Source organism: Dipodomys merriami, unplaced genomic scaffold (genome assembly GCF_024711535.1).
Source record: "Dipodomys merriami isolate MVZ:Mamm:240054 unplaced genomic scaffold, mDipMer1.0.p SCAF_90, whole genome shotgun sequence".
NCBI classification, from domain to species: Eukaryota; Metazoa; Chordata; class Mammalia; order Rodentia; family Heteromyidae; genus Dipodomys; species Dipodomys merriami.
Genome location: NW_027206513.1, coordinates 2,520,375 through 2,540,940, shown reverse-complemented (window position 1 = coordinate 2,540,940; position 20,566 = coordinate 2,520,375). Strand labels below are relative to the sequence as shown.

At 42.0% G+C, this 20,566-nt stretch overlaps 1 protein-coding gene across 1 annotated transcript in view; it reads right to left on the bottom strand.

The window, feature by feature from the left end:
• The window catches only part of Mertk (MER proto-oncogene, tyrosine kinase), a 133,904-nt gene that overhangs the window by 8,482 nt on the left and 104,856 nt on the right, over positions 1–20,566 (bottom strand). Inside the window, exons 11-18 of the mRNA XM_070013306.1 lie at positions 20,047–20,132; positions 17,457–17,552; positions 15,592–15,672; positions 14,657–14,749; positions 12,399–12,517; positions 3,723–3,832; positions 1,901–2,060; positions 495–631 (exon numbers count right to left, since the gene is read on the bottom strand). Of these exons, the coding sequence (XP_069869407.1) occupies positions 495–631; positions 1,901–2,060; positions 3,723–3,832; positions 12,399–12,517; positions 14,657–14,749; positions 15,592–15,672; positions 17,457–17,552; positions 20,047–20,132 (882 nt within the window). The remainder of the gene's footprint in view (positions 1–494; positions 632–1,900; positions 2,061–3,722; positions 3,833–12,398; positions 12,518–14,656; positions 14,750–15,591; positions 15,673–17,456; positions 17,553–20,046; positions 20,133–20,566) is intronic.

The window sequence follows — 20,566 nt, the reverse complement described above, 5'->3', positions numbered from 1 at the left end:
CACACATGTACAAACACACTGAGTTCTGAGGACCAGCCTGATTTCAAAGTTAGTGACTCAAATTCCTAAGTCTCCTGATGAAGGACATCAATGTGACTTATATGTTTGAAATGTGATATAGGAAGAGAAGGATAAATAGAACTAAAGAGGGTAGTAAATTATTCTAGTCCCTCCTATACAATATTATTTATTCATAGACATATTTCCAGAGATGCTTATAGAGTTGGGTAACATGTCCCATTGCCTTATCTTGACAGGACTCATCAATGGAACTAGGACCTTCTGGATGAGTGAGCCAGTAGTCTCACTGGAGATGTGTATACATTACCTTTGACATCTGGAATGGTTGCCAGACTGAGATATCTATAGGTGCCCCCTTCTGCATATGCCCACCAAGCTAACAACAGATCCCTTCAAAGATCGCATTTCCCTAAGCCTGCACAGAATCAGTGGCTGCTCCATACAAAGCCCAGTAACACAAGACCCTCACTCACAGTTCATCCAGGCAGTCCTCAGGCTGCTTCAGCCTGTGGCCATGCAGAAGATAGTCATACATTTCATGGTTCTGGACTCCAGGATAGGGAGTCATTCCCCGTGTTGTGATTTCCCACATGGTCACGCCAAATGCCCACTGAGAACAAAGCAAAACATGTTAGGATGTAAGCCTTTCCACAAAAGTTGAATGGACTTTTTCATTAGCAAATGTCATTTCCTTAAAGCCCTGATGATTATACACAAAGATGGCAATTATATCTGAGACCCACTACTCTCCCAACATGGCAACAACGTGGGGTTGGAGTGTTATAGTTCCCCCATTTTTATGCAAGCTCTTCTGGGAAATGTAAGGGCAGTTAAAGCCTCATCTCCCATTGACCCTGCTTCATGTTCTTTGTGGGGCAACAGTGGAGCTTGGGTCAAGGGTCTAATGACACAGCACCTTCTGTATAGTGGATGGGTTCCAAAGAACCACTAGATGAACTCATTCAACTTCATGTGAATATGAAATATCCTAGTTGTGGGCAGTAAGTCCTAGGCAAAACACAGCTTCTGAATGTCAGGATACTTCACCAGAATGAATGTATTGTTCTGTTTGAATGAAAGTAAATTACAAGAAATGAAACAGAAGTCTGAGCATACTTCCAATCTCATTTTCTTGCCAAAAAAAATGTCTTGTGACACCGGCCTGCCTTTTCTCCTTCTTTCCTCTCTCCCCTTCTTTTGCTTTTCCTTCCTTCCTTCCTTCCTTCCTTCCTTCCTTCCTTCCTTCCTTCCTTCCTTCCTCCCTCCGTCCCTCCTCTCCTTTTTTCTCTCCATCATTCCCTTTCTCTGTCTCTCTCCTCCCCATTCTTCCCTTCCTTCCCCTCTCTCACTCTGTCTCTTTCCTCCTAAATTAATTCATTTTTTAAAAAAACACAGGGGCTCCTGCTTGCTGGACAAGTGCTCTACAACTTGATCCCTCAGCTCTTTCTGCTTTGTTTTTCAGGTTGAATCTCATTTTTTCCCAGGCTGACCTGGACCCTTCCACTAAAGTTTCCACTGGAAGTAAGATCTCAGGTATGCACCACCACACTTAATCTTGTTTTGAGATAGGGATCTCACTCAATTTTTTTTTGCCTGGGCTAGTTATGAATTGTAATCCTCAAATCTCAGTCTCCTTAGTAGCTGGGATTACATGTGTGCGCCATCACATCTGACTTCAGTTTTCTTTCTTTGTCCTTCTTTCCCTCCTTCTCTCGGTATTTAGCTTCCTTTTTTTGTATGGTATTGGGAATGGAACTCAGGGCCTCACATAAGTTACTAAGCATTCTACCATTGAGCTACATCCTAGCCCCCTCAGTCATTCCTCAGTCCTCACCCTCATCTTGGCCCTGGGGAACCCAAATCAAAGCTGTGTACACACCACATCACTTTTACTTGTGTAGACCCGGTCTGCAAGGCTCTCTATGGCGATCCACTTCACAGGCATCTTAGCAATGCGGCCTTGGCGGTAGTAATCGCCACTGTAAATCTTCTTGGAGAGGCCAAAGTCTGCCACACAGACAGTCATGTCATCTCGCAACCTGTACGGAGAGAGCCCATGTCCTTACCCAGATCTGATGTGACTGGATGCATTCAAGATAACCAACCAAAGAAGCAAGAGCCACTGGGGACTGGAAGAGTCACTGGTCTGTGTGGAGCTGGCCTAGGAGGAGCACCCAGACACAGTGGCTGGAGACACTGGAAGGGATCAAGAGGGAGGATGGCTGGAGCGGAGGGAGTAGCAGCTGCTCCTGGACATGTCCAGGGGCCAACCTGCTTAATGTTTGGAAGTGTACTGGTCCTGTGGTCTAAGGAAGTCCTTGGGGAGGTGAGGACACCAGGTCTGAGAGAGGCGAAAAAGTTCACAATGTAAGAGAGAGAGGCTGGACTTTTTGCTAAGATAAGTAGGTACTTGAGGAATTAACTGAAAACTTAAGCAAACACAATTGCATTTACATCACAACCTATTAAAATAGACAAGAAGAAGAGAGAAAACAAGGGGGAGGGATAGGGAGGAGGAAGAGAAAGAGGGAGAATGGGAAATAGGTAACTAACTTGTCTCTGTCTCAAATTCACTTCCTTCCTTCCTTCCTTCCTACCTTCCTTCCTTCCTTCCTTCCTTCCTTCCTTCCTTCCTTCTTCCTTCCCCCATCTTCCTCCTTTAATTTTTTTTCGTCAGTCCCTAGGGCTTGAACTCTGTGCCTGGGCACTGTTCCTGAGCTCTTCCACTCAAGGCTAGTGCTCTACTACTTGAGCCACAGCACCACTTCTGGGTTTCTGGTGGTTAATTGGAGATGAGTCTCATGGACTTTCCTGCCCCAGCTGGCTTTGAACTGCAATCCTCAGATCTCAGCCTCTTGAGTAGCTAGGATTATAGGTGTGAACCACCAGTACCCAGCTCTTCTTTGATGTTTTTAAAGTGGCACTACAATTGGTCAAACTTGGGGCCTTGCATTTGCTAGGCAGGCAAGCTACTATTTGACCGACTCGAGTCATTTTTGCTTTAATTATTTTTTTCAGGCTGGCATGGGTCACAAACCTCCTAGTTACACTTCCCACATAGCTGAGATGTCAGGTGTGTTCCATCACACCCTGCTTTTTATTGGTTCAGATGAGATTTCACTAACTTTTTGTCTTGAACTTCAATCCTCCTGAGTAGCTAGGATTACAGGAGTGAGACACTGTGTCTGGCTTGTTATTGTTTTGGAAGATTTATAGCAGATGATGGCTCTGCTGAAGCATGTTGAAGGGGGTAAAGTCAAGTCCGAAGTTTTCATATAATGATCACTCAGGTGCTATTCAAGGAGAGCCTCTGGATAGGCCAGGTACAGCATTACATTAGGAAAATGAAGGGATAAACATTTATGATTGTTATTAAGGTGATGTAAGCCACTATTCACCTTTGTCATGCCATGTGAGTCATGATTACAAGCAGTTGGCTCACAATCTCTCTGGGTCCAAAGCTAGTTGATGGTATAGGGAAGGGCTCAGACCCTGCCTAGTGCTTCTCACGTAGTACAAGGTGAAAATATTTTTTTAAAAAAGTAATCACTGAAGAGGGTTTTGGAGGCCAACCAGAACCTTGGAAGCAGAGACAGAGAAAAGTTCCAAGCAGAAAACCATACTGAATCAAGAACATGGAAATCTCCTCATAGATTACATCAGGAGAGGCCCACCACCTTGCAGGACCCCCAGAATCTTACATGCAGTTCCGAGCAGCTAAATCCCGATGGAGAAAATTCCTGTTGCTCAGATACTCCATTCCCAGGGCAATGTCCACCATGAACTTGAGTAATGTCTGCAGAGGAATGTGCTAGGGAGGTGGAAGAAACAGGAAGAAAGATCATCTTTGAAAAGGGAAATGGAATGCTATTTCTATCTGAGGTGAAAGCATGGTATATTTCACTAAGATGAGGGGATAAAGCAAGAGATGGTATCATTCACTAAACTGCGCCTTTCATATCACTAAGCTCACAAATAGTAGTGAGCTACATAGTCCAAGCTGGCCTTGAACTCCAAATCCTCCTATCTTGGCCACCTGAAGGCTGGGATTTCAGGTGTACAATTTGACAACAATACTACTTTTCAAAAAGAATAAAAAAAGAAACGGATATAACTTTCTTGGAGATTACAGCATTCTTTTGTCATTTTTTTACAAGTATTTACAGAAACACTGCATCTTTGTACACATGGCAAGGAAAGAGGTGACCTCCCTGAGGGAGGTGGGGCTGCAGCTGGCAGGCAGAAGAGAGCACGGAGGTTTGGTCTCGACTCATTGAGGGTGGGAGCATGCATGGTGGGGATGGAATAGTCTGATGTTTCAGAGGTGAAAAGCCCATTAAGTGGGAGTTGTTTCCAATTAGGTACCATATCTGCTGATTAAAAAAAAATCCTTATTTGTAATGCTTGGGTAGAACTGAGCCTCATTCACACGGGGAAACCCTCTATCCCTGAACTACACTCCCAACCTTCTGCTTTAAAAAAATTTACTTATTTATTATTTATTTATTTTTGCTGGTTCCTGGGGCTTGAACTCAGGGCCTAGCTGCTGTCCCTGAGCTTTTTTGCTCAAAGCCTCAGTTCCCACTTCCAGCTTTTTAGTGGCTAAGTGGAGATCAGAGTCTCACACACTTTCTTTCCTGAGGCTGGCTTTGAACTATGATCCTCGGATTTCAGCCTCCTAAGTAGCTAGGATTACAGGGGTGAGCCACTAGCATCCAGCTTCTGCTATCATTTTATTTTGAAATTGTAATTTTTTTAAATGTCAATACTGGGGCTTAAATTGAGCCATTCCTCCAGTTCCAGATTTTTTTTTTATGGCTAACTGGACCTAAGAATCTAAGAGTCTCAAATCTCTTCTCTCTGTTTCTCTGTCTCTGTCTCTCTTTCTCTTTCTCTCTCTTTCTGTGTGTGTGTCTCTCTCCTACTAGCTTCAAGTATCTATTTGTTGATTTCAGCTTCTTAAGTAGCTAGGATTATAGGCCTGAGCTACGGTACTTGGTTTGAAAGCTTCTGAAAGACGATTTCTTTCTTTTGCTTCTTGATTTTTTTTTTAAGAGTCACAATGGAATACTTGAAACTCACAAACACACAGTCCTCCTGCCACTGGAGCATGTGTGCTACCATATCTGGTCTTGAAGACACTTTTCTTCCTGCAGATAGCAATCAGGTTACCCCGACCTCTTAAATATGCATTTAAGTTGATGTTAGGGAAATGAACCACAAGATAAGTATTCAAATGTTTCAAATGTTTTTTTTTTCATGTGATTGTTTCTGACATATTTATAAGATTATTTCTTTGTTGCTTTATATGTCCCTCCCCCATGGTATAACCCCTGCTTTCACTATATTTGATGTTGGTCTAATTTGTGGAGGGGAAGGGAAAAAACAAATCATTTAAATAGGGATACAGGTGGACCCATTGCAACAATGAGATGTACAAGTCCATATGTTGAAAAACAAACTTTACAACTTTGGTGGCGGGGGGGGGGGCAGGGGAGGGAGGATCGGATTGGGGGGTAGGGGGGTATGGGAAGGGATGGGAAGGGGAAACAAAGGAGGAGGCTACAATGCTTGATAAGAAATGTACTCATTATCTTGCCCATGTAATTGTAACCTCTCTGTACAGTATTTTCACAATAAAAAAATTAAAATTAAAATTAAAAAAAAAAAAGAATTTTTAGCCTGGCACCAGTGACTCATGCCTATAATCATAGCTACTCAGGAGGCTGAGATCTGAGAATCACAGTTTGAAGCCAGTCTGAGTAGGAATGTCTGAGACTTATCTCCAATTAATCACAGAAAAAGCTGGAAGTGGTGCTGTGGCTCAAGTGGTAGAATGCTAGCTAGTCTTGAGCAAAAGAAGCTCAGGGACAGCATCCAGTCCCAGAGTTCAAGGTCCGGCAAAAAAAAAAAAAAAAAAGGAATTTTTATTTCAGGCCACCTTAGTGGTAGAGTGCTTGCTTAGCATGCATGAAACCCTGAGTTCCATTCCTCAGTGCCACATAAACAGAAAAGGCCAGAAGTGGTGCTGTGGCTCAAGTGGTAAAGTGCTAGCCTTGAGCAAAAGAAGCTCAGGGACAGCGCCTAGGTCCTGAGTTCAAGCCCTAGGACTGGCAAAAAAAAAAGAAGAAAGAAAAAAGAATTTTATTTCATTTTTATAGGCCCTTCCTGTAACTTTCAATGATACAATATTTTCTTTATGTTGTAAAAAAAAAAAAAGCAAAGTAGATTCCTGTGTTAGAAAACCTGCCATTGTTTGAATTGGTCATGGGAACGGTGGTGACTAATGAAGAGCTGCAAATAATAATTAAATGTTTGAATGCAGCCAGTGCTCTATATTCAAGGGCTTACACAAGTCCCTGGCAGCCTTAAATGCCATCCATGATAACTATGCACAAGGCATTGGGTCTGTGTATGGCTCATACTCTACGGAATATGATTCCCCAATGTGCTATTCACTTATACTCATATTCCTTAAGATATGTGTCTATTATATAACACACATAAAGACAGTCAATGCCTTAATTATCCTTACCCTGAAGTAATAAGTTAGTAAAAAGTATAACCAAATCAGGCATGAAAGTTTGGCCTCTGCTCTAATATCTGGGGTATTGGTTTTCTGGATGCTAATTTCTAGCAAAGGATTTGAGTCCTAAGAAATATCAAACCCTTTTGCCATTTAGATAGGTATAATAAGCATCAGATACTAGTCATTTATGCTATTTTTTTCTAAAACAATGTTATACCAGGAATGTGTCTAAACATCATTTAAAACTAATTAGGTGACAACAGGTGCTAGTAGCTCAGGCCTATAATCCTGGCTACATAGGACGCTGAGATCTGAGGATTGTGGTTCGAAGTCCATTTGACTCTTACCTTCAATAAACTACTAAAAAAGCCAGTACTACAGTTGAGGCTCAAGTGGTAAAGCACTAACCTTGAGCCAGAAAGCCCAAGGACAGTGCCCAGGCTCTGAGTTCAAGTCCCAGGACTGGAACAAAAAAATTGTATGATACAATTAATAAATGGGTTCAGCAAGATTTCAGTGAATGATATGCACATATAAAAAACAATGATGGCTTTATAGACTATATAGTAGTGATAATGTGAACATGAAACAGAAAAAAACTGGTTATGATAGTATCAAAATAAGATAAAGAAGTGTAATTTATGTTCTAAAGCCACAAAATATTGAAAGCAACAATGATCAAAATACAGTAAAGATATCCTTTTTTCATAGATTGGAAGACAATATTGTCTTCCTAATAACAATACTCCTCAGGCTGGAAAGTTGGCTCAGTGGTAGATTGCTTGCCTTGCATGCATGAGGCCCTGGGTTCAATTCCTCAGCACCATATACAAAAAACAGAAAAAAGCTGGAAGTGGCACTGTGGTTCAAGTGGTAGAGCGCTGGCCTTGAGCTGAAGGGTTGAGGGACAATGCCTGGGCCCATAATTCAGGCCCCATGACAGACAAAAAAAAAAAAAAGAAAAAAGAAAACAATACTCCTCATATTGAACTATACCTTCAATGTAAGCACTACCAAAATACTAGCTGCTTTCTTCATAGAAATCAGCAAGTTGATTCTAAAATTCATACTCAAGAACCCAGAACACACAAAGTTAGCCTGAGAAAGAACAAGGTTGGAAGTATCACATTTACTGATCTCTGACTTGCTACAAAGACACTGTGGTACAGGGAGAAGGACAGATCTGGAGGTAAATGGAATAGAATCTGGAGTCCAGGAATAAACTTATGTATGGTAAGTCAACTGTCAATAAGGACGTCAAGACTTGACAATGGAGAAAGACTAGTCTTTTTAACAAATGGCTTCAGGACAACTAAATAGTCACATGAGAAAGAAGTAACTGGATTTATAACTTAAGCCATATACAATAATTAAATGATGAAAATATAGATGAAAGACATTGAAGTGAAAGCCCAAACTATAAAATTATTACAAGAAAATCTTTGTGATCTCAGACTAGGCTGCTTAGATTTAATGTCAAATCCCAAGCAACCAAAACAAGATCAACTATAATTCATCACAATAAAAAACATTTATGAGCTGGGCAACGGTGGCTCATGCCTGTAAGACTAGCTACTCAGGAGGCTGAGATCTGAGGATCATGGTTCAAAGCCAGCCCAGGCAGGAAAGACTGTGAGACTCTTATCTCCAATAAACCACTAGAAAACTGGAAGTGGCACTTGCAGCTCAAGTGGTAGAGCGCTCACCTTGAGCTGAAGAGCTGAGGGACAGCGCCTAAGCCCAGAGTTCAAGCCCCATGAACGACAAAAAAATAAAAAAATAAAAAAAAATAAAATAAATTAAAAAACATTTATGCTGTGGCTCATAAGTACAATCCTAGTTTCTTAAATGGATGAGATCTGAGGATTGCAGTTTGAACTCAGCACAGGCTGAGTCCATGCAATTGTCATGTCCAATTAACCACAAAAAAACAGAAATGGAGCTGTGGCTCAAGTGGTAGACTGCTTGCCTTGAGCAAAAGAGCTCAGGGACAATGCCCAAGCCCTAAGTTCAAGCTCCAGTAATGGCACAAAACTAAAGAAAACAAAAACAAACATTGTGCTTCACTATTAAGAAAATGAAAACAGCCCCCAGAATGGGAAAAAAGTATTTGTAAACTATGTATTTGATCAGGACTTGTACCTAGAACAAATACAAAGCTCTTATAGGTCAATAATAAAAATATAAATAATCTCACTAAAATTTGGCAAAAATTCAAATAGATATTTTTCCAAAAAAGACATACATGTGGTCTAGAACTACATTAAATGATACTCATTATTAGTCTTTAGAGAGATCCAACTCCAAATCACAATGAAATAGCACTTCATATACATGCTAGTAGGGCTATAACAAAGTCAGGAAATCAGAAGTGTTGGTGAGACTGCTGTAGAGAAAGTGGAATGCTCAGACATTGCTGGTTAGAATATAAATGAGTAGTTACTTAAAAAGAGAAATCTGGCCATTTCTCAAAAGTTAAAAATGAGTTATCACTTGATCTAGCAATTACATAGCTAGGTACATGCTGAAGAGAACTTAAAACATGAATATTTAAATACAAGTGTTCACAGAACATTATTCATAACAGATGGATGAATAGTTACAATATAGAATCATACTGGGCCATGCAAAAGAATAAGGTACTGATACAAGAAAGACCCTTGAAAACATGCCCAGTGAAAGAAGCCAGTCACAAGAGACCACTGATTTATATGCTTCTATTTATAGGAAATGTCCAAAAATAGGCAAATATTCAAAGACATAACCTACATAGCAAAAAATAACCCTCCACCCCCCACTATTCTAGGAACATGAGAGGGGAAGACAGACCATGAAAGAAGAGGGAGAAGGAAGAGACAAGTTTCTCTTTGCTTTCCGGGTTTTTCGTTTGTTTGTTTGTAGTAAGGATACTGAAGTTAAAACTCAGGGCTCACACTTATTCAGCTCGCATGTGTGGCTCTTCCACTTGAGCCATACTTCCAGCCTTATGGAGACAGAATCGGAGGCAGAATCTCTAGGACTTCTCTAGCTGGGCAGAAAAATGTCTTTGTCGTTGTTGTTCATGAGGCTTGAACTTTGGGCCTGGGTGGTGTCCTTGAGCTTTTTTGCTCAAGGCTACTGCTTACCACTTAAAGTGGTAAAAAAAAAAAAAAAAAAAAAAAAAAAGCTCCATTTTTGGTGTTTTGGTGGTGGGGTTGGACATCAGAGCCCCCAGACTTTCCTGTCCAGGCTGTCTTTGAACCATGTGATCCTTAGGCCTCAGCCTCAGATTCCAGGCATGAGCCACCATTGCTGGGCCAGAAAACATCCTTTAAGGACATTTTGAGTTGGCATTGGTATTACATGCTGGTGAAGTCATCCTCTCCGCTGTAAACCTGAGGACCAAGCCTAGTTTATCTCCCTTGCTTTGTCACCTAGCTCTCCTCCTTCCTCTGCGTGTTTTTGTCATGTGATAATTTGCTTTTCCTGAAACATGTGTGTTCTCAGATGCTCATTCTTAGCTTGGCTGCATACTTTTCTTATTTTTCATTTTCATTCCTACCATGTTTTGTTTTGGTTTAGTTTTGTCTCAAGATCTTGCTTGGCTTTTTCTGCTCATATCTGGTAGTCTACCACTTGAACCATGCCTCTACTTCTAACATTTTACAGATGAGAGATAAGAGTCTCAAAGACTTTTTTGCCCTGGCTGGCTTTAAATTGTGATTTGTAGATCTCAGCCTCCTGAGTAGCTAGGATTACAGGTGTGAACCACTGGGGCTTGGCATCAACTGATCTTTGACAACGGTACAAGAGCAATTCACAGACTTTTCACAAATGAAGAAACCCTCTACCTCAGTAAACCCTGAACTCAAATACCCCTGCTTTCACTATATTTGATGTTGGTATAAATTGTGGAGGGGAAGGGAAAAAAACAAATCGTTTAACTAGGGATACAGGTGGACCCATTGCAACAATGAGATGTATAAGTCGTTATGTCAAAAAAAGAACTTGACAAATTTGGGGGGGGGAAATGTGAGGGGTGAGGGAGGTGGGAGGTGGGAAGGGATGGGGAGGGGAAACAAAGAAGGAGGCAACAATGCTTGATAAGGAATTACCTTGCCCATGTAATTGTAACCCCTCTGTATGGTATTTTCACAATTAAAAAAAAAAAGAAATTGCAATAAACTAAAAAAAATGAACTGAAAATGGTTCATCTACTCAAATATGAAATGTGAAACCACAATTTTTAGAAGAAAACCACAGAAGAATGCTTTTTTACTAGGGGTTAGTGCTAGTTCTGGGGTTTAAATTCAGAGCCTTTCACTCTTTCTTGGCTTTTTAAACTCAAGGCTGAAGCTTTGCTACTTGAGTCACATCTCTACTTCTAGAAATAGGTAGAAACTTTCACTTCTAGAAATATAGTAATTAGGTATACGAGTCTTCATACTTCACTTGTATAAACACAGAGACCTGCTGTTGGCATCAGCTAAGGATATAGGAAAGGTTTGTGACAGAGAATGTCCAAGTGTAGTTTGAGAGGGACAGTTCCTTCTCAGGATTTTTTTTTTTTTTTTTTGCTGGCCATAGGCCTTAAACTCTGGGAGCTATCCCTAAGCTCCCTTTGCTCAAGGCTAGTACTCTAACACTTGAGCTACAGCACCATTTCGGCTGATTAACTGGAGATACACGTCTCATAGACTTTGCTATCTGGGCTGGCTTTGAACCAAGGTCCACAGATCTCAGCCTTCTGAGTTGGTAGGATTATAGGTGTGAGCCACTGGTGCCGGGTGACTAGTGCTGTTTTGTTGTTTTTTTTTTCTTGTCGGTTGTGGGGCTTGAACTCAGGGTCTAGTTGCTGTCCCTGAGCTCTTCTCCCCAAAGCTAGTGCTCTACCACTTTGAGCCAAAGCTCTACTTCCAAGACTAGGGCTTTTTATGATCAGTAATTCAGGGCAGTGTTGGCCTTGAGTAACTTCTGTCATAAGCCAGGGTGACTACTGATAGAGGCTAGCTGCTCACCATTCCCATGTATGCCACACAGCACTCTGCAGCAAGCTGCCCTCTCTAGTAGATGGAAAAGAAAAGTGAGAGGAAGAACGTGTGGATGGCTCAGGTCAGCATTTTTTGTGGACACAGTTCCCAGTGCCTGCTCACAGTCCATGTAGCTATCAACTGGAAGTCAGACCTGATGCTGCAGTTTTCCTTTTAGATAAAGAAGGAGGCCCCCATGCTATGTCTCCTTCTATTATGGTTCCAAACACTGAAGTCAGTCCTGAACTATCTAAATGGTCTACAATCGCTCCAACAGCAATATCCCAACTTGTCCATGCTTTGCCTTTCCCACTGTGGGATGACATGAGAGAAATCATACACACGTTTGTAGGAACCGACTATATAGCCTCTTAGCTCCCTGTATTTAACTTCAACTCATCTTAAAAGATTAAATCTATCCTAATATATTCACCAAAAACAGACACACTTCTTCAACAGAGAGGTACACATGAAGGATTGTGTAGACATTACTTTAGGAGACCACCTTCCATGTCCTGGGCCCCATGAATGATCTCTCAGGAGCACATGGCCAGGAGTGACAAGAGTTGCAGGCTGGGTGCCTGGTCCCTTTAGTACCCAATTCAGTGAGGCTTTGGCCACTAGCCAGAGGCCTAGTCAGCTTGCTCTCACCATAACAGACACAGGCAGGCCTGATGTGATGTGGAAGCCATAGTTCAGCCTTGAATGCACAGTGAGCAGTAAAAGGTTATTAACCTTTCCTCCTCCTCACCAAAGTCAGATGCTAGGGCTACCCTGGAAGGGTGAGTAAGGTCCTAGGAACTGTGAAGTTACATCTTGAGGCCCAACAAGATTGTTACCTTTGGCCCTGTCTCCAATCTGGAATATAGTAAGTAGGTATGTAAGTCCCCATACTTCATGAAGGGCAAAATCACCATGGGCTTCGGGATGCCTTGAGAGCTCATTTCTATACACACGCCTGAAATGAAAAACAGAAGCATTTACAAAGGGCCCTTGTTATGTGTGACCAAATATGCCCTGGAGGACCCATGGCTAAATTGAAACCATATGCTGCCAGGTTAATAGTTTAAAAAAGCAAAAGCTCCTAACACACACACACACACATAGTTTAAAAAAGCAAAAGCTCCTAACACACACACACACACACACACACACACACACACACACACACACACACACACACACTGTGTTCTAGAATATCCAACTCACACAGCCTCCCCTACTTGACCTTTTGTTTTTCTTTTCATATTAGGACCTGGCTTTGCATGGGAGATTTTCATAGTCAATCTACCACAAAGACAGCCAGCTAGGAAGTGAGAAGTTTTGCTAGCCTGAGTGTAACTGAAGGGGAGTGAACTCATTAGAATTTGAACTCATTGGCTTCTTGTGACAATTAAATAGTTAATCATATGAAAAGTCTATGCAACAAGGTACTTGAAAATATTTTTTAAATAATTTAGGATTTACAGGTAAAAAACCCATGTCCTAAATTCTAAGTTATACAAAAGAGAAGTGAAAATATCATTTATCCTGGGATTCTGGAAGTGTAGCCTGTCACCTGATCCTAAGCTGCAAAGCACAGGCATTTTGCTAAGCAATTACAAAGTACAATTGTCCTCACAGTCTGGCTACCGCCAATAGCTGCAAATATATAACAGCTGTTTTTTAATGTGATATTGTATCCAAGTACTACTTTTCAAATCTCTTTGTAGTGTCAATCATATAAAACTGGGAAAGAGCCCCAAATAATTTATCAAAATTTGTCCTCGGACAGAGAAAAGAGTTCCATTATTTCCAGCTCATTCCTGTCTCTTAAAATAGTGTCCTTTCCCAGCACCCACTTCAACTTCACCTTCACTTCTTTTGTGTTTTTTATCTTCAAAGCCATGTCCATAAAATTGTCAATGTACCACAATTATAAATCAGTACTTTCAAATGGGTGGTTATATTATTTCTCAAAGATGTCTATTCTTTTTTTTTTTTGTCAGTCGTGGGGCTTGAACTCTGGGCTTGGGCCCTATCCCTCAGCTCTTCAGCTCAAGGCGAGCACTCTACCGCTTGAGCCACAGTACCACTTCTGGTTTTCTAGTGGTTTATTGGAGATAAGAGTCTCACGGACTTTCCTGCCCAGGCTGGCTTTTAACTGTGATCTTCAGATCTCAGCTTCCTGATTAGCTAGGATTACAGGTGTGAGCCATCGGTGCCCTGCAAAGATGTCTACTCTTATAGATGTATCCTACTGGTATGACTGATAGATAACAAAGCTTATCACATGGCCAGCTCTGGTGTCTTGCCATTGAATCACTGGTGGCTAACTTAATTTACAGTCCTCTGGATATCTAAGGATACTCTCAACATCCTTGGGCCCACCTCAGTCCAAAAAACACAACTCATTTGTATTATCAGTTTCAGAAAACAGAGCCATAAGAGGTCAGTCATAGCAGTCCATGTGTATAATCCCAGGAAGTACAGGTAGGAGGATTTTAGTCTAAAGCCAGCCTGGACAAAAAAAAAAAAGTGTGCACAAGGCCCTCTCAGAAAAGCAAAACAAAGGATTCAAGTAATAGAGAGTTTGCCTAACAAGTATAAGGCCCCAAGTTCAATTCTCCCCAACTCCCCCATTCTGGGGTTTAAACTCAGGGCCTGGACGCTGTCCCTGAGCTTTTGTGCTCAAGGCTAGCACTCTACTACTTGAGCCACTTCCAGATTTTTGATGGTTAACTGGCGATAAGACTCTCACAGACGTTCCTGCCCAAGCTGGCTTGGAACCACGATCCTCAGATCTCAGGCTTCTGAGTAGCTAGGATTAGAGGTATGTGCCATGGGTGCCTGGCCCAGGTTTAATTCTTAATAACACACACACACACACACACACACACACATACACACGCGCGCGCGCGCGCGAAAAAGAAAATTGAACTACAAGGGAAAGTATTCTGGATTAAAAAATACATACAAAACAAAATCCCATTGTTGTAAATTCCTTTGGGCTTATACAAAGTATAAACTTAGTTGTGCTAGAGATATTTCCCTTTGGTGCACTCTGGATTAGCCAAGCCCCTGCATCCCACTCCCCGCATTTATTTCCCTGAGGTACCTAGAAGTCGGATGACGTTTGGGTGGTTGAAGTCTTTCATGCACGCTGCCTCACTGAGAAACTCCTCGATCTCCCGCTGAGAAAAATTGTCCACTGAAGAAGCAGATGGAAAACATTAGGCATGATTATTTTACTCAGTTAAGGGGAAGGAATGGGCAATAGCAACTGTGTTCTCTAAAAGTAAAATCACACTGGGCATGGTGGCGCCCATGCGTAATCCCAGCACCTGGGAGGCTGAGGCAGCAGGACCTTGAGTTTCAGACACACCTGAGCTACACAGTTAAGACTATGTTTCAAGGGGCTGCGAAGGTGGCTCAGTGGTAGAGCGCTTGCCTTGCATGCATGAGGCTCTGGGTTCGATTCCTCATCCTCAGCACCACATAAGCAAAAAGAACAAAGCTGGAAGTGGCGCTGTGGCTCAAGTGGTAGAGTGCTAGCCTTGAGCTGAAGAGCTGAGGGACAGGGACAGCGCCCAGGCCCAGAGTTCAGGTCCCATGACCGGACACCCCCCCCCCCCCCCAAAAAAAGACTATGTTTCAAAAAGCAAGCTAACAAAAGCTAAATATCAGCAAAAGGTAAAACTATAGATGATACATAAATAGGGCTAATAGGGGCAAGGGGAGAAAAAATCACAGGAGGGTTTTAGTTCCATTAAGCTATTCTGTCATTTATACACATAACAACCACATAACATCAAAGTGAACTCCAATGTCAACTAAAGACTTTAATAGTAATGTATCTATATGGGCCCATCAGTTGTAAGACATCTACACTAATGAAAGGTGTTGCTGACTCAGCAACTTCCCTCAGTGACAGGGATTCCACATTTCCTTCTGAACTTTAGCACCCAAGATCTGAACACTATCATCAGTTTCCAAGGGCACCCAGTGCTGAAACCCCGCCCAGAAGAGTGGGGTTCTCTGCTGATCACTCACACTTCATGGTCTTCACAGCCACTTTCTGAGAGGTCCCATCTTCCTGCTTCAGATTTCCTTCCATCACAGACCCAAATTCTCCTGCAGAGGCAAACAACATCTACATGGATGCAGTGTGCATTCTCCCTGTCCACAGCCCGGCTGCTCCTGTGTGGTCTGAGGTGACTGGTTCAGTCTATGAGAGCCAGGTGCAGCCTACCCAGGCCTCTTCCGCTCACATACCAGCAGTGTATGTCATACACTAGGGTCCTGCTTACCCTGGACTTGGGTGGCTCTGACCTTCCTTAATTTGTCACTTCATTAAGCATTATAATTTACTCAAAACACTTATAGGAGATCATGGGTAAAATTCAAAAAGCACAAAATTTTATTTTCAGTGCTGGTGATGGAACCCAGGGTGGTTTCATGTGTGTTAAGCAAGCACTCTACCAATTAATAAACCCTAGCCCCGGAAGTGGCGCTGTAGCTCAAGTGATAGAGTGCTCGCCTTGAGCTGAAGAGCTGAGGGACAGCGCCCAAGCCAAGAGTTCAAGCCCCACGACCGACCAAAAAAAAAAAAAGGGCTGGGAAGGTGGCTCAGTGGTAGAGTGCTTGCCTTGCATGCATGAGGCCCTGGGTTCGATTCCTCAGCACCACATAAGCAGAAAAAGCTGGCAGTGGTGCTTGGCTCCAGTGGTAGAGTGCTAGCCTTGAGCTGAAGAGCTGAGGGACAGCACCCAGGCCCAGAGTTCAGGCCCCATGACTTGCAAAAAAAAATAAAAAAAAATAAAAAAATAAACCCTAGCCCCAAGCAGGAATTCCTAATACCATTGTCATACATCCTAAGGACAGTTTAGTAAGTTACATTCTTATTTTCACTCTTGTTTCTATGTAATTAGGAAGGTATCATAAATAATCAACAAAAGAAATAAATTTGAAGCCAGGCGCTGGTGGTTCATGCCTGTAATCCTAGCTACTCAGGAGGCTGAGATCTGAGGATCCTGTTCAAAGACAGCCTGGGCAGGAAAGTCCATGAGACTCTTATCTCCAATAAACCACTAGAAAAACTGGAAGTGACGCTGTGGCTCAAGTGGTAGAGCGCTCGCCTTGAGCTGAAGAGCTAAGGGACAGCGCCCAGGCCCAGAGTTCAAGCCCCACTACTGATCAAAAAATAAATAAATAAATAAATAAATTTCAAGCTTACTGAATAATGGGTTGCATGCTTTTCAAGGAAACATAGACACTAATATTTTCTAAGCCTACTGTGCATTGTAGGAACTGGGGGAGGAGATTTCTCTCTTTTATTGTGTGAGTGCTAGTCCTGGGGCTTTGAACTCAGGGCCTAGGCACTGTCCATGAGCTGTTTTGCTCAATGCTAGTGCTCTACCATTTGAGCCAGAACTCCACTTCCACTGTTTGGTGGTTAATTGGAGATAGAGTCTCACAGACTTTCTTGCCAGGGCTGGCTTTAAACTGTGATCCTCAGATCTCAGCCTCCTGAGTAGCTAGGATTACAGGTGTGAGCCACTGGGTCCTGGCCTGGGGAATCCCATTTTTTATGTCAAATTTGAGGCCATAAAGTTAAGTTATAAAACAGAATTATATGTAATAACTTGAAATTAAAATGGTACTTAGTTTAATAAATGCATATTTTGAAAATTCTTCTCAGGAATTCCTGCCCAGGCAGGAATGTCTGCGAAGCGCTTATTTCCAACTAACCAGCAAAAACCCAGAAGTATGGCTCAAGTCGAAGAGTGCTTTGAGATAAAAAGCTCAGGGACAGTGCCCAGACTGTGAGTTCAAACCCTAGGACTGGGGGAAAAAATTCTGTCAACAGTTTATCTTCGTGCCTCACATTGTAAAAATAATTACTTTAAACGGCTTACCTTCACCAAGAATTTTTCCAAGAATTAGAAGATTTCTGTCAATCACAACATCTTCTAGTTTATTTTTCAGTTCCTCACTGACTCCCAAGCTATGTACTGTAAAATGAGTCACAGGGTACATTTAAGATTATTTAAATATAACCAAGATTATGTTTAATGTCTTCTCATAGTTACTTTTTTTTAACATTTAATACTCACGATTTTTCCTCTCAAAACACTAATAATAAAATACCATACTTCATTCTACGGTGATTAAAGCAAATTAAATTAATCCTTCTGGGCAGGACTATTTGTGAACAACTGTAACAATCAGAACACAATCCTCACGAGGCAGCAGGGCAACAGTCAGGTTGTGCAGAAGAGCTTTGCCTCTGACTTAGAAGAAGGAAAATAAGTCAATAAGGACTTGCTGGGACCCACTAGCAAGTCACATGCCCAGTCCAACTGGTCCAAGGTAGATATACAGAAAAGCCATCTGGCCAGGCACCAGAGGCTCACATCTGTAATCCCAGCTACTCAGGAGGTTGAGATGCCCCCTCTCCCCCGCCCCCAGGAGGTTCAAGAACCACATGATTCGTCTTACATGTGACATGGGCCCCTCATCATAAGGACATAGGAAGGGCTAAGCTGGGAAAGTGGGAAATCAGATTGTCTATAAAAATAAAATACTTCATATAATATATAGCTATATCATAGATATGTAGCAGTGATAATAAGTATTAGCAATTGACCTGGAGAGGGAAAATGAACAAGCCTTTGAAAGGAATAAAAAGTGAATTAAAAAGGACAATTAGTTCTTCGACTTTCTCCCAGAATCCTCAAAAACTAATGTCTAAATGAACAATTTCTTTAAATTCTTTTTTTTTTTTTTTTGGTCAGTCGTGGGGCTTGAACTCTGGGCCTGGGCTCTCCCTGAGCTCTTCAGCTCAAGGCTAGCACTCTACCACTTGAGCCAGAGTGCCACTTCCAGTTTTCGGTGGTTAATTGGAGATAAGAGCCTCACGGACATTCCTGCCCAGGCTGGCTCTGAACTGCAATCCTCAGATCTCAGCCTCCTGAGTAGCTAGGATTACAGGTGTGAGCCACCGGTGCCCAGCTTTTTAAAAATTCTCGAAAGAGCCTAGCAAGAAGGGGTGCATATGTCATCCCAGGTACCTGGTATGCACATTCTTAAATTCAAGGCTAACCCAAGGAGAAAGTTAGCAGTGAGGCTTAATCTCAAAACAAACAAACAAACAAAAAGTTCAAAAATATTCTTTTAGTCGGTCGTGGGGCTTGAACTCTGGGCCTAGGCGCTGTCCCTCAGCTCTTCAGCTGAAGGCGAGAGCTCTATTACTTGAGCTACAGCGCCACTTCCAGTTTTCTCATGGTTTGTTTATTGGAGATAAGAGTCTCACAGACATTCTTGCCTAGGCTGGCTTTGAACCGAGATCCTTGGATCTCAGACTCCTGAGTAGCTAGGATTACAGGCTTGAGCCACCGGCACCCAGCTTATTCTTAGTTTTGCATGTGTGGGAGTCCTAGGGCTTGAACTAAGGGCACTGTCTCAGATTTTTGCTCAAGGCTGGAGCCACAGCTCCATTTCTAACTTTTTAGCGGTTAACTTGAGATAAGAGACTCACAGAGTTTTCTGCCTGGGCTGGCTTTGAACCACGATCTTCAGATCTCAGCCTCCTGAGTAGCTAGGGTTACAGGTGTGAACCACCAGCACCTGGCTCAAAAATATTTTTAAAATGGGCAGGGTATTGGTGGTCCATGCCTATCATCCTAGCTACTAAGGATGCTGAAACTCTGAAAAATGAAGGTTCAAAGTCAGACCAGGCAGAAGGCCACAAGACTCCATCTCCAAAATAACCAGCAAAAAGCTAGGCTGGAGGTGTGGCTCAAGTCATAGAGCATCAGTCAAGCTGAGTACAAAGTCCTGGAATCAGCAAAACAACACAATTTAAAGCAGAGACAAAAGAAAGAGTTAGAAATCAGTCAGAAAAGAAAATGTAAAACTGTTCCATAGCAGCTGCATTCCCTCATTCTTACTTCCTTTTTTATTTTGCTTTGGCAAACATGAATTTCATTACATTAGCACATTCTTTCTAGACTCTTTCTGACATTAATCAGTAACACTATCAACTGTTTATACTCCTTCCCCAACCCTTCCTTCAAACCAAGGGACCCTACTCCCTGATTCAGCAAAATTTAAACATAATTGCCACAAAGTATGTTGGTAAATTGTCCTCTGTGATAATTTCCTGTTTTTTTGGAAAACAGGAAAGGAGTATTGAGATTATGCCCATTGCTTTGCATTTCCTTTAAATCTCTGACTTCTACCTGATCCCCTATCACCCAGAACATCCCCCATTCCTTCTGGCTTCTCAACCCCAGCTTCAACTCCCAACTTCCAGTAACCCAACCAACCCAGATGTCCATGCAATTTCTGATGATCTGTTTGCTAGTTTCTGAAAACACTTTGTATATTAAAAATATACATTCTTTTTTACCTCTTGGCTTTTGCTGGAAACCTCTCTGACGGTTACTCTGTCTTGGTTCTCTACTATTTTAACTTTTGTCAAAAGTAAAACAAAAGTCAACTTACATGTGAGTTCGATGGCTCGCCGACTGAAGGATTTCTTTGCTATGTAATTTACGACTAACTCAGAATCCTCTTCTGTGAATGCGCTCCTGGGTGATAGAAAGAAAGATATACAACTATAAAAATATGGCTGGGTGCCTTTGACTCATGACTAGCTACTCAGGAGGCTGAGATCTGAGGATCTAAGTTTGAAGTCAGTTTGGGCAGGAAAGTCCATGAGACTCTTCTGCAGAAAAACTGGAAGTGGTCCTATGGCTCAAGTGGTAGAACACTTGCCTTGAGCAAAAAGCCTCAGGGACAGTGCCTAAGCCCTGAGTTCAAGCCCTAGGACTGGCAAAAAAAAATAATAATAAAATTAAAAAATATAAGGCTGCAGGGCAGTACTGGTTTCTCAAGAAGGTGATTAAGTCATCCCCTTTTAAAAGGGATCTTCTGTAGCAAGAGTATTTCCTGCTTAGGAAAAATACATTTCTTTCCTTATATCTATTCTAGACTACCTGGCAATACCAAATGACTGTCCAGG